This window comes from Nelumbo lutea, chromosome 4 (assembly GCF_056320005.1).
Source record: "Nelumbo lutea isolate HS-2025 chromosome 4, American lotus-T2T, whole genome shotgun sequence".
Lineage (NCBI taxonomy): Eukaryota > Viridiplantae > Streptophyta > Magnoliopsida > Proteales > Nelumbonaceae > Nelumbo > Nelumbo lutea.
Genome location: NC_142687.1, coordinates 43,892,916 through 43,905,957, shown reverse-complemented (window position 1 = coordinate 43,905,957; position 13,042 = coordinate 43,892,916). Strand labels below are relative to the sequence as shown.

Sequence of the window (13,042 nt, the reverse complement as noted above, 5' to 3'; positions counted from 1 at the left end):
CTTCGCCTTGCCCATGCCAAAGCGACTGAGTTTTAATGAGCCCATGCCGAAGAGGCGACCGGGTCTTGAGCTACCTAAGCCGAAGAGGCGACTAGGACTTCTCTACCCCTACCGGAGAGGCGATTGGGTCTTATATCATGTCGAGGTCTGTTGTCAGCTTGACACCATAGCCCTTAGGCTTCTAGGAGTGACTTAAGGTCCTCTCTCCAATTCGTTGTCCATAGGATCTGTACCAACTCAATGATCCTATGGACTTAGTCATTTTTGTTTGCATTGAGGTTTACAAATAGTATCTCCTTAGGTTGTCAATGCTCCAAGCTCAAGGTACTTGTTTCCCTTCCATGGTCTCGAGCTCATACGTTCCTTCTCTGAACACCCGTCTCACCCGGTAAGGTCCTTCCCAATTCAAACCGAGCTTACCCATGCTGGGCTCAGGTACCATGACGTTACGGAGGACCAGGTCGCCGACTCGAAATAGTCACTTCCTGACCCAGGCATTATAATATTGAGCTACTCGCTACTGGTAAGCTGCAGTTCGAATGTGGGCCAGATCGCGTACCTCATCAACAAGGTCCAAGTTAGTTTTGAGCTCATCGTTGTTTATCTCTTCATTGTAAGCTTCGAGCCGCAACGTCGGTACTTCAATCTCTATCGAGATCATGGCTTCCGTCCTATATGTGAGGTTGAAGGGTGTCTCGCCGATCATGGTCTTGATGGTAGTCCGATAGTCCCAAAGGACACTATGTAGCTCGTCCACCCACAACCCTTTAGCTTGCACAAGATGAGCTTTCAATCTGCGGATGATAGCCTTGTTTGTCACTTTGGCTTGTCCATTTGCTTGTGGATGCACTACCGAAGTGAAGTTTTGCTTAATCCCCATCTCAGTGCACCGGTTCTGGAATTTGATGTCCTCGAATTGCTTCCCGTTATTCGAAATCAAGACTTTGGGCAATCCGAAATGGCACACGACGCTTTTCCAGAAGAAATTTTGCACATTCTGGGTTGTAATGCTTACCAACGGTTCGACTTCCACCCACTTCGTGAAGTAATCCACTGCCATGACCTAGAACTTTCTCGTCTCGGTTTCCGATGAGAGGATTAAGGATGTCGATTCTCCACTGTGCGAAGGGCCACGGGATAGTAAGATACTTCAAATCGGCAATAGGTTGATGGAAGATGTTGGCATGCCTCTAACATCTGTCGCATTTGTTGACGAGCTCAAGTGCGTCTGCCTTCATTGTGGGCCAATAGTAGCCCTGCCTTAATGCTTTTTGGGCGAGTGCTTTGCCCCCCAAATGTCCACATAATCCTTCATTGATATCGCGAAGTACGAACTCAGCTTCTGAGGATCGCAGGCAACATAGGTAGGGGAGCGTGAAGGATCTCCTGTACAGTCGTCCATCTATAAGGATGTATCGGGCTTATTGATACTCTACCCTCCGAGCTGCATTAAGTTCTGCTGGTAGGGTCCCGTGGAGCAGATAGTCAACGAGCGGGTCAATCTAGCTCAGTTCCTTTTGCAACACAGGAGCAACCTCTTCTACCCCCCCCAAGAATGCTAGGCCGAGACAGGTCCTCTATGTACACAATTCGCATGGTTTGTCACTGGTACTTGCTAGTCGAGACAAGGTGTCAGCCTCAGCATTCTCGGACCTTGGAATTTGCTTATGAAACAAGAGTTGAAGCCTGGTAGGATATCCCTGACTTTGGTTAAATAGGTCACCATAGTTGAGTCGCATGCTTCATAGTCACCATTAACTTGGTTAACTACCAGCTGTGAGTCACTACACACGATGAGAAGTTTTGTATCAATTTCCTTCACTAAGTTTAGCTCGGCAATTAGTGCTTCATACTCTGCCTTGTTGTTCGACTCCTCGAATATGAACCAGAGAGTGTACTCCAACTTCACCTCACTTGGGCCATATAGTATCAGTCCTACACCGCTTCCTCGCTTGTTGGAAGATCCAGGGCTCCTCATCCCAGATCGATACTGCTCTGACCGGGACCGGTGCTGCGCTGGTTGATGTCTCTGACACGTTATCAGGCTCAACCAGTGTGCTGAACATACATTTTGCTATGAAGGCCGCCAAAAATTGGGCTTTGATCGTTGGCCATGGCTCGAACCGGATGTCGTATTCGCTAAGTTCAATGGACCACTTCGTCAATCTCCCTAACACCTCAGGCCTAAGTAGGATGTGCCTCAGAGGTCTATAAGTAAGGATGACGATGGTATGGGCTTGGAAGTATGGGCGTAATTTCCGAGTTGCTACTATTAGCACATACGCCAGTTTCTCGATGTCGGGATATCTGGTTTTTGCATCCTACAACACTTTACTTACATAGTAGACGAGTTGTTGGACCCGGTCTACTTCTCTAATTAGTACTGAGTTGACCACCTCATCACTCGTAGAGAGATACAACTTCAACTCATCTCCTTCCTTAGCTCGGGTTTAGACCTGTTCATGGGCCGGGTAGTCTGACGGTCCGGCCCAGCTCGGCCTGACCCCCAGACGGGCTTGCACATGAACTTTAGCCCGCAGGCTTGACCTCGGGCCTAAAAGCCCGAGATTGACTATTTTATGAGCCAGGCTCAGGATTTGTCACAAAAGCCCGGCCTGATTCGACATTTTGTATTTTATTGTAAACCTTAGCCGATTAACCTTTCCTATTCCCTCTTTTCATCTTTTATCGTTCTCTCCTCATTCTCACTCTCAATAATCGGTGCTAATCCAAGCAAGTAATCACTGTTCTCAGTCTCAGAAGTGATAGGCAAGCTCAGGCACCGGTCATCTCTCTCTAGCGGTGAGTCTTTTCTCTCTCTCTCTCTCTCTCTCTCTCGTCTCTCTAACAGTTCTTACTCGCATGGACTCGCATATTCTCAGGATTCAAGAACCAGCAAACTCAGGCACCAGCACCAGCCGCGCCCCTAGTGAACTTAGTCGCCCCTCTCTCTGGTGGTGAATCTTCTCTCTCTCTCCACCATTCCTCTCTCTCTTGTCTCTCTCGTAGTTCTCATTCTCATGCATTGTTGCATATTCTCAGGAACCAATGAACTCAAGCATCGGTGATGGCAAACTCAGGCATCGGCGCCAGCCGCACCACTAGTGAACTCAGTCGCCTTGCATTTCATCCTCTGTTAGGCTGAGCTTCAGGCTCGGGCCCGAGCTTCGGGCTTTTTATGAGGGTCGGGCTCAAGCCCGAGTTGTAGGCCCATTGGTCGGGTCGGGCTTAGGATCGGGCCTAAAAAAATCTTGTTAATGAAGAGCAAAAGCCTGGCCCTGCCCGACCCATGAACAGGTCTTGTTGGATTAAAATCGGGGCAGTACTTAGGTACCTTTTCAACTCATCAAATGTGAGATGGCACTCTTCAGTCCATTCGAAAGTTTCATTCTTAATTGCCTTAAAAAAGGGGAGGCACTGACCTGCCAATTTAGACATAAATTGGTTTAGGGTAGCTACTCGGTTAGTTAGTCGTTATACCTCCTTGATTTTCTAGGGTGTTTGCATTTCTAAGATAGCCTTGATTTTATCCGGATTACCTTTGATGCCACATCGGTTCACTATGTAACTGAGGAACTTGCCCGACATGACCCCAAAGACACACTTATTTGGGTTTAACTTCATATTATATTTCCTTAAATTTTGAAAAACATCATCTAAATCATCAATTAAAGATCTAGAAAATTGGGTCTTCAGGACCATGTCATCAACATAGCATTCCACTTTATTGCCAATCAAAGGTTCAAAATTTTTGTTTACAAGTTGCTGGGTTGCTCCAGCGTTTTTCAAGCCAAAGGGCATAACTTTATAATAGTACAACACAAGTTCGGTTACAAAAGCTGTTTTATCTTGGTCGGTTGTGCCCATCCTAATTTGGTTGTAGCCGAAGTAAGCGTCCATAAAACTCAGCAACTCATGCCCTGAGGTCGCGCCTATCAGGTGGTCTATTCTTGGCAGGGGAAGCAATCCTTTGGGCAGGCTCTGTTCAAGTCGGTGTAGTCGACGCACATGCACCACTAGCTTTCTTTACAAGCATGGGGTTGGCAACCAAGCTCGAGTAATGGACCTCCCTGACGAAGTCTACAGCGATGAGCTTCCCGACCTCCTTAAGACTACTCTCCACCGCTCTAGGGTGAGGCCGCATTTTCTTTGTCTAACTGGCTTTACTAATGGGTCCACATTAAGTTTATGAGCTATCACACTAGGGTCGATTCCAAGCATTTCTGTTGCAGACCAGGCGAAAACATATAAATTATTAAGCAAGAAACTTACTAGTTATGTTCGGAGTGGTTCGCTTATCAATGCACTGATCTAGAGAGTCTTGATCGGCTCAGTCTCAAAAACTAGTATGTGGACTATCTCTTCCATCAGGGCAGCTTGCTCCTCGGTGTAGTCTGTTGGTTGATCTAATTTGACATCTTCTGCCGGTTTTGCCTTTCCCTTGAGGGCAGCCACGTAGCACTTGCGAGATTCAAGTTGATCGCCTCGTATGACCCCTACTTCGTAATCTGTCGGAAACTTCATCACAAGATAGTAAGTCAATACTATCGTGCGTAAAGCATGTGTAATGGGTCGACCTATAATTGCATTGTAAGGGAATGGAGTTGCGACCAACAAGAAGGTGTGCTCAAACTGTACAATATTCAGCCATGTGCCTGCCTCCACTAGTACTGTGATCCAACCTATAGGCCTAACTTCTTTTTCGTTGAACCCTACTAGTGGGGTATCCGTTGGTTTTAGATCGCTCTGTTGCATTTGTAACTTGTCAATAGTTCCTTTGAAGAGGATATCAACCGAACTATTTGAGTCCACCAAGATCCGCTTCACCTCGAAGTCATTGATGATCAACTTTACAACTAGGGCGTCTTCATGAGGATATTGAATCCCACGAGAATCATCCTCGGTAAAATAAATGGGTTCTTCGATCAGAGTCACTTGGGTGGGTTCTCTGCCACGTGCTCTAGTTCTTGGACTAAAGTCTGTCCTACTGCTGCTATACACCCTGCTACAATGAATCCTCTAGTGATCATATTGACCACCCCGCGGATCGGTCTTTCTTCTGGTAGCGAGTGAGGTGGCTACTCGTTCTGCCTGCTAGTTTTTGAGGCGTATTTCTTCCAATGTCCCTGTCAGTCCCCCTGTCTTTTCTCCTCATGCAAAATGTACTTCTTTAAGTACCCGCGATGGATGAGTTCTTTGATTTCATCGCGGAGGTTTTTGTAGTTCTCCATGCTGTGACCATGGTCCCGATGAAAGTGACAATAAATATTCAAGTTCCTAGTCGTTGGGTCTCCCTGTAGCCTGGGTGGTCATCTAACGATGGAGGAGTCTTTAATGGCCATCAAGATCTCTCCTCGCTTTGCATTAAGGGGAGTATAGTTGGTTCTCTCTACTGGTGGGGTTCTGGAATGCCGATTCATCCTGTAACTTCATGAGGGGCACTTGCTCTTTTTCCTTTTCTGCTTGTTGCTCGTTCCTTCTTCTTCTCTCTTTCTCTTTTCACCTTGCTGGTTGTCGGTCTTCTGGTTTATTTCCTCTTTTATGCTGATGAATTGATTGGCCAGCCTGAGGAACTCGGTGATGTTCTTTGGCTTGTTTGCCACGACATGCCACTTGAACTCCTTATGAGTAATTCCTTTATGTGCAGCGGTGAGGCATATTGTTGGATCAAGGGCTAGTATTTGCAGGCATGTCTCGTTGAAGCGCTTGATGTAGCTTCGAATTGATTCTCCTTCCCTCTGCACCACGTTCAGAAAGCTCTCTTGCGACTTCAGGCACTTCTTACTAGTGATGAAGTGGGTTGTAAACATGTCTGCAAACTGTGCCCAACTTCTGATGGAACCCGGCGCAAGGTTTCTATACTAGGTCCGAACTACTCCTCTGAATGTGGTGGAGAAATCCATGCACATGCAAGCCTCGTCGGTCCTGGTGAGATGCATTTGGGATTGGAATGCGTCTACATGATCGTTGGGGTCAAAAGACCATCATACTTGTCTAGTGATGGTACTTTGACCAGGAGCTCAGGTGACAGGGGGATGGCTAACTCAATAGAGCAGGTGTTGTTCTCGTGGCCACCAAGCTTATCTCCTCTCTTACTCGGCCTTGATCTACTGGATGGTTGGGCTTTGCTAGTGGGTTGTTCCTTGTTGAGGAACGGCGAGTCTTTGTGATATCACAATTGCTGCTTCTTTGGTGGTTCAGCGTTTGTACTGCCAGCCTCAGTGTTGTCAAGTATCTCAATCTTGCTCCGAATGGTGGGGCGAGGTGGTTCTTCTTGCCACTTCTTCTTCGCCGCGTGTACTGTGCTGGTTGTTGCGGGGAACCAAGGGGTCTCCTCTCAAGCTTGCGCCTTAGGCCCCGAGCAGACAATCTACATCATCTTGATGCGGAAAATGTTGACTGCACCTCTCGGGTTGGCTGGGTTCGGGCCTCTCCTTTGAGTTCTCTCTTCTGGAGGTCGGGGGAGTACGCCGATCACTTGCTATATCCCATGGCGGGGTCCATCCCGAGGGAGGGGCCGGTACCTGTGTCACCACAGGGAGGAGACTGGCGGACGTTCTAATGAGCCCAGTGCTAGTTCTGAGTCTGCCCTTGATGTTGATTTGTCAACTGGTTTGGTTGCAGTAGTGGGAACTGTTGCGGGTACTGTTGATAGAAATAGTACTACTGAAATTGCTGGAATTGGTGGATTTTTTGCATTTGAATCTGCATCATTTGGATGCTCTGGACGAGGTCGTTAAATTAGGAGTACCCAACCCCAAGGGGAATCATAGAAGGCTCCGAGAATGTGGCTTTCAGTTGGGGGAGCAGGACACTCACCTATTGGGTAGTGTGTGGCACAGACAATGATGGAACCCCGGAGACAGTCAAGGGGATGGTGAACTGGCCGATGGTCATTGAGGGACCTTGGGGAGTGACTATTTGCTGTTCTTGCCCCCCCCCCCCCCCCCCCCGAGTGTTCATGTCGCTTTTTCTGTTGTGGCTGGAAGATGCCATTGAGATTGAGATTGGGATTGAGATTGTGACTAGGATTAGGATGACCTTTCGATCATTTCCCACAGACAGCGCCAATTGATGATGCACGATCTGAAAGCTCCTAGTTGGAAGGTTGCCTAGACGTTGTTCGAATAGTGAACTGGATCAAACTACAAAATAGAGATCAGAGAGACCGGAGTGGATGACCCGGTGAGGTCGCTCCAATGCTTAATTTAGTATTCTTGTTGTGGTTGCGAGATAAAAGTTTGAATGCTAAAGAGCTAGAATGTAAATAATCGCACGTACCTTTGTCCTAGAGGGGTTGATGCCCTTATATAGTTGAGTTGCCATGGGTCTCACGAAACGATTATGGGATCTTCGGCCTGAGTAGATGAGATTTATTTCCGCTTTAAGCGGGGAGTAATGTATCAATCAATGAAGTCTATCGTTATTGCTCGATCTGGGCAAGGAGAGGATATGGCATGTCGTTACGCGATGTGATCTCGGGGGGTTCAGAGTCCGTTAAGAAGCTTCTAGAGTCGATTACATGTCACTTCGGTTCCTGGGCCTCGAACTAGCTTAGGTGCCAAGGTGACTCTATACTAAGGTGGCTTTGTACCGAGGTGAACGAACACCCGAGCTCTAAAAACTATTAACTAGACTCCTCTTGTTGAGTTGTCATCCTACTAGCTGATCAAGTCCACGTGACCTTTACTTCCTAGGTGGTGAAAAAAAAAAATTAACGTCATTCTCAGGGACAATGGATCAAACAATACCAATGCGTACATTATCCATTGACATTTAACAACATGTAGATCCCACCAGGCAAAACAGAACCTCAGTAAGAGCTTTCGTCCATCTCTACGCTTTGACTTCGTCGATTGCTTTCACCAAACTTCTGGAGTAAGTCGTTGTAGAGGGAATCGATGAAGATCTAGTGGGTGGCCTTCACCTCCAATGGAATATGAGTCTCTGATATGTTCTTCAACTCTGAAGGTGAGGACACCCTCAAGACCATCATCGGTGCACATCGAGAAGAGTAACAGTAATACGCTGACGCCGATGATTCTTCTTGGACGAGGGAAGAGATGGTAGAAGAGAGTAGAGATAAAGAGAGAGAAAGAAGGGACTGATGAGAAGGAAGCTTCTGTGTTTGTGTAGGTTGCCAGGCTCGTTGAAATCGCCCACCGGTGGTCGCTTGATCGGGAGCTAATGCTCGGTGAAAATGAAATGGGGAATAACTGAATAAGTTAAAAATGAAAGAGGGAGCTTTCAATTGGGTTTTGTTTTAGATGGTAGATTGAACCGGGCTGAAAATGAAAACGAAATAGAATTGAACCAGGCAAATTTACGTTATAATGACTGTTAACGTAATGGATCTGTTAGACTGACAGAGGGCGACGTGCGCGCCTCTTATTGGAGCCTCCGTGAACCAGGGGTCCACTGAATCCGGACTCGACAAATCTCGTAATACATTAAAACATCTTCCCATAATTTTAGGTTGCATATGATAGAGATATTCCCAATTTACAGCTGAATGATATGTGCCCAAGGATTTTGCTTGCAGCAGGAGATCCGGGCTCACAAGTATCATACAAAAGGAGTGTGTCAATTCATTACTGAAACCATTTCCATTTGGCATATCGGGTCTAGCTTCTACTTATGAATAATTTTAAGCTTTTTTTGGTGGATAAGCATAAACTGCATTTTATTGGCTTTTGGCCAATGCTTATTGCGCATAAAGTAGAGACCACATTTTTAAAATTTATGATTCTCTTAAAATGCCATTAATGCCTTCAAACTTAAGTAGTTTTAAATGACTATTAACACCTTTAACATTTTTAAATGTCTAAATTAACCCTCCAATTATTTGTTAGTACTTCAAAATGTCTAACATAGTAACATGTCCAAAACATACTTCCGAAACCCAACTTCCTTTGTTTTCTATTTGAATTTAACTATTTACATTAAAAAAATATCTAGATGTGATTCACTATTTATAGATAATTTTTAAGGATTATAGCTGATATGGGCAATTTTGAATCTTATTGTCAATAAAAATAATCTTTTTAACATACTTTCTATAATACAGTATTTTTTTTTAAATATAAAAAAAAGGATAAAAACAATGTTTATCTCCTTCCTCCTTTAGACCACCGAACAAATCTCCCCACCTTTGGTCTCTATCTTTCCCTTTCCTCTTACTTTCGATGGCCATGAAAGAACTTCATCGCTACTTCTTGAACCCTTGGCCTTCCTTTGGATTCCGTCGAAGCTTTAATTGCAAATTGGCTCTTTAAGCGGAGAAGATCTTCCTGATCCATAAGAAGGTGTAGGCCTTCTAACTCTATGACAAGCTTCCGAGAGTTGCCCTTATCAACTATAATCCCCAAAGAAAGCCCAATATATGAACAAAAGCCACGAATAACATAAACAGGAGGCACACCTATCTGTGATTTATCCTCTCACCATCAATCCTCCCTCTTCTCGCTACAGGATGTCTTGACACAACACAATCAATTGGCGCAACATCAGTTGCGAAACCGATCCTAGGAGAGCACCAAACATCATGGACAACTACAGCAGTTGGATTCCCCATATACGTCTCCGTGACATGATGGCTTTTCATCTTCTGTGTATTCCTATGCTTCTTTTTCCTCATCTTCTTCACTTACCAATCTGCTGAAGACGGAATAGCCTCCGGTGCTGATACCTGTGAAGTGGATGTGCATCCAGGTCCTTTGAATGTCGTAGATGTAAAGCTCTTCTTTTTATCCTTCAATGTCGAAGACATGTCGAAACCCTTCTTCTTCTTGTTATTGTTGGAGGTGAATGTGGATAGGAATAGAGAAGAAATGGAGGTTTTACCGCGAGGGGACTGATTGGTAGAAGATATTTGTGGGTTTGGATATGGAGCTATAATGGGTTGGTTCTTGGGTCTCTTGAATCTAATCTGCTTTGCTCTTGTTGGGTTTTCTGCAATAACAACCATCATAATTAAAGTAGAGATAGAGATAGAGATAGAGAGAGAGAGTAGAGGAGAATAGTGAAGAGTGTCTAATTAGTTTAGTTGCCCTTATCAGCTATAATCTCTAATTTTTAAGTAATGGGATTAAGTCCTCTCTCAAACACCGCCTTATCCCCACATACAATTATGGAGAATGGCCAATTTTCCATAGTATTCAATCATAAATGAATTCTGAAGCAATCTCAACGAGGAAGTTAAATCAGTATATATGCTTTGGAGATGAAATAAATAAGAAATGTATATTTTAATAGGAAAACATACAATTAGGGAAATTGCTATAAATCCTACAAATAAATAAGAAATGTATATTTTAATGATGCATATGATGAAATACATTACAATTAATATATTAGAATACACAGACACACACAGACACACACACACACACACACACACATATATATATATATATATATATATATATATATATATATATATATATATATATATATATATATATATATATATATATATATCAAACAATTTTATTTAGAAATACATTAGATTATTAAATATTTTGTAAACAATTTTTTATTTTTTAAATTATAAATATATTGTTATTTTATGTAAGTTTATATATATATATATATATATATATATATATATATATATATATATATATATTAAAGAGATAGAGGTGGTCTCCCCTTTCTACCACCAGTTTCAAGTCAACGGTTTGATCGTCCGGTTCAAATGGACGGCTCATTCTGACAACAAAAATTACAAGCAAAAAATTGAATGTATGAGGTCTATTAAGTATCATACATGCTATGCCATTTGAGCATGGGATTCATATGACCCAAAAATGGAACCGTTATGATCATTGGTTTTCGGGTTGACGGTTCAAACCGATGGCCCATTCTGACAAAAAAAAATTAAAAATAATAAACGGCCAAAAACCATTGAACGGGTCAACGGTTTGACTGCCCGGGTCAATGTGTCATTGATCAATTCAACTATTTTTAGCTAGGGACCAGGATTTGGATAAAACTAAACTAATTGCCTGGACAGTTCCCAATTAAAAATAAATAAAAAATGGTCAAAAACCATTAAACGGGTCAACGGGTTGATAGTTCAACATTCAATGGCTTTTTGCGAAGGACTAAGATTGGGGTAAAGTAGAATTGGTTGCTTGGATGGTTCTCGGGCTGAAATGTCTATCTGTCTAGGTCAACAACGGTTCAAAAACCATGTTTTTTTGTATTTTTAGATTTTCACTATTCAAAGATTTCTTATACTGTTTGTTTTATTTGAGTACGTGTAGTATGTTCCTTTTTTTTCATTTTCTACTTTTGTTATTTTTTTTTTTTTTTGTATTTGGTCTTCTTTTTCAAGATCCTCCAAAATGATCTAGGGTTTACCACAACTATATTTCTTCCCTTTTGTTTTTTCTTTGGGTTTTCTTATGCAATGTTTTTTTTTTCTATTTTCTTACAAGACGATCTACTTTTTCTCTTTCTTTGATTGCACTTATATTTAGCTTCATCTCAAAGTGGATTTTTGGACTCGATTTTTTGCTTTTTCCTTGGTTTTTTCAATTTGATGGATTTACCGCCAATTTTTTTTGTGTTTAAGGTCACTTTTGATTTATCTTTTAAGTTTTTTGAATCCCTTGCAATGTCCATCATTCCCATGACTATAATTACAAAATTATTTCATCTAATTATTGACATCTATAAAATGGAACCATTCTGGCCACCGGTTTTCAGGTCGACGATTTGATTGTCTGATTCAAACAGATGGTCCATTCTGACAATAAAATTTAAAAAATAAAAAATGGCCAGAAACTGTTGAACGAGTCGATCGCCTGGGTCAATGGATTGTTGGTTGGTTCAATGATTTTTTGCCAAGGACTGAGTTTGGGGTAAAATGGAACTGGTTGCCTGGACAGTTCTCGGGCCGAACAATCCTATTGTCCAGGTCAACTGGGTGTTCTTGCTGTAAAACAAAGGATAACTATGAAATAGAATTCAGAACTATCACTGAATGATTGTATATAAAAATGATTTGCTACAATAACATTTGAAAAATAAATAGATGATGTTCATTTTTAAGTCTTTATATAAGTTTGAAGACTTGAATAATTATAATTGCAAATTTTAATAATTGTCTTTTTTAATATAAATGTTGCAATTCCAGCATTCCGAAGGAGGGACCCTCGGATAGTTTTTATTTGTATAAATTTACTTATCGTGATTGATCATTCTTATCAATCATGATTACTAGAATAATCATTTATTTGGATGTACTTTTTTTTTAATAAATACTTTCATTTGGATGTACTCTCCAATCTCCGATAATTATTATTCATTAATATCACGATTGATTATGTTGCTGATATGTTAATGATTTATTTTATCTTTTTAAGGCAGCAAGATGCTCTCTACGTTTTTAACCAATAAAATTATCATGTATATTGTCTATAAAATTTATTCTTTCGAACATAATATAACAAAAATTATAAAAAATCACAAAACCTTTATGTAATCAGTTGGGTCTGAATTGGTTCGAAACAGCATGAACCGGTCTCGATCCTACGGTAATCACTTAACGACTGAACCACGGAAGCAGAACCAATATAATCCGTTCAATGTTCTTTCGGGTAGATCCGACCCATCGTTAACAGCCTCACATATTAATTATGTTAAGACATCTCTCCCGTCAGTTTGACGTTAACGGAAAAGGATGACGTCATGCTGTATAAATACAACAAAATTCCAATTTTGCATGGGATCAGAACCCTGAGCGTCATCAGGATATGGCTGGTGAGCGAGGTGGGCGAAAACTAGTTAAAGATGAAGAATTCCATAACTCACTAGAATTTCTCAGATGAAATTGTTCCGGAGCATGAACAAATCCTTCCCCTTGGTCTTCTTGCATACTAGCTTTTGAGTCCTGAATTGGACTCGTCATAATTCTCAGTCTCGGACATGTCGATGTAATTGAAGTTGGCTCAAAATCCTAGCTTCTGAGTTCTGACTTCTCTGAGGGAAAATGCCGATGAAGCAAGAGATTTGACAAGATACCTGAAGTCCCCAA

General features: G+C 42.2%; 1 protein-coding gene across 1 annotated transcript; it reads right to left on the bottom strand.

The window, feature by feature from the left end:
* Positions 1-517: 517 nt before the first annotated feature.
* Positions 518-1,060, bottom strand: LOC148855490 (uncharacterized). Its single transcript, XM_088984914.1, has one exon. It carries the CDS (start codon positions 1,058-1,060, stop codon positions 518-520), a length of 543 nt encoding a protein of 180 aa, XP_088841040.1.
* Positions 1,061-13,042: the final 11,982 nt, after the last annotated feature.

Bases quoted from the DNA above. Each gene is read 5' to 3' on its own strand.
- LOC148855490 (XM_088984914.1), bottom strand. From the start codon at position 1,060: ATGGCAGTGGATTACTTCACGAAGTGGGTGGAAGTCGAACCGTTGGTA.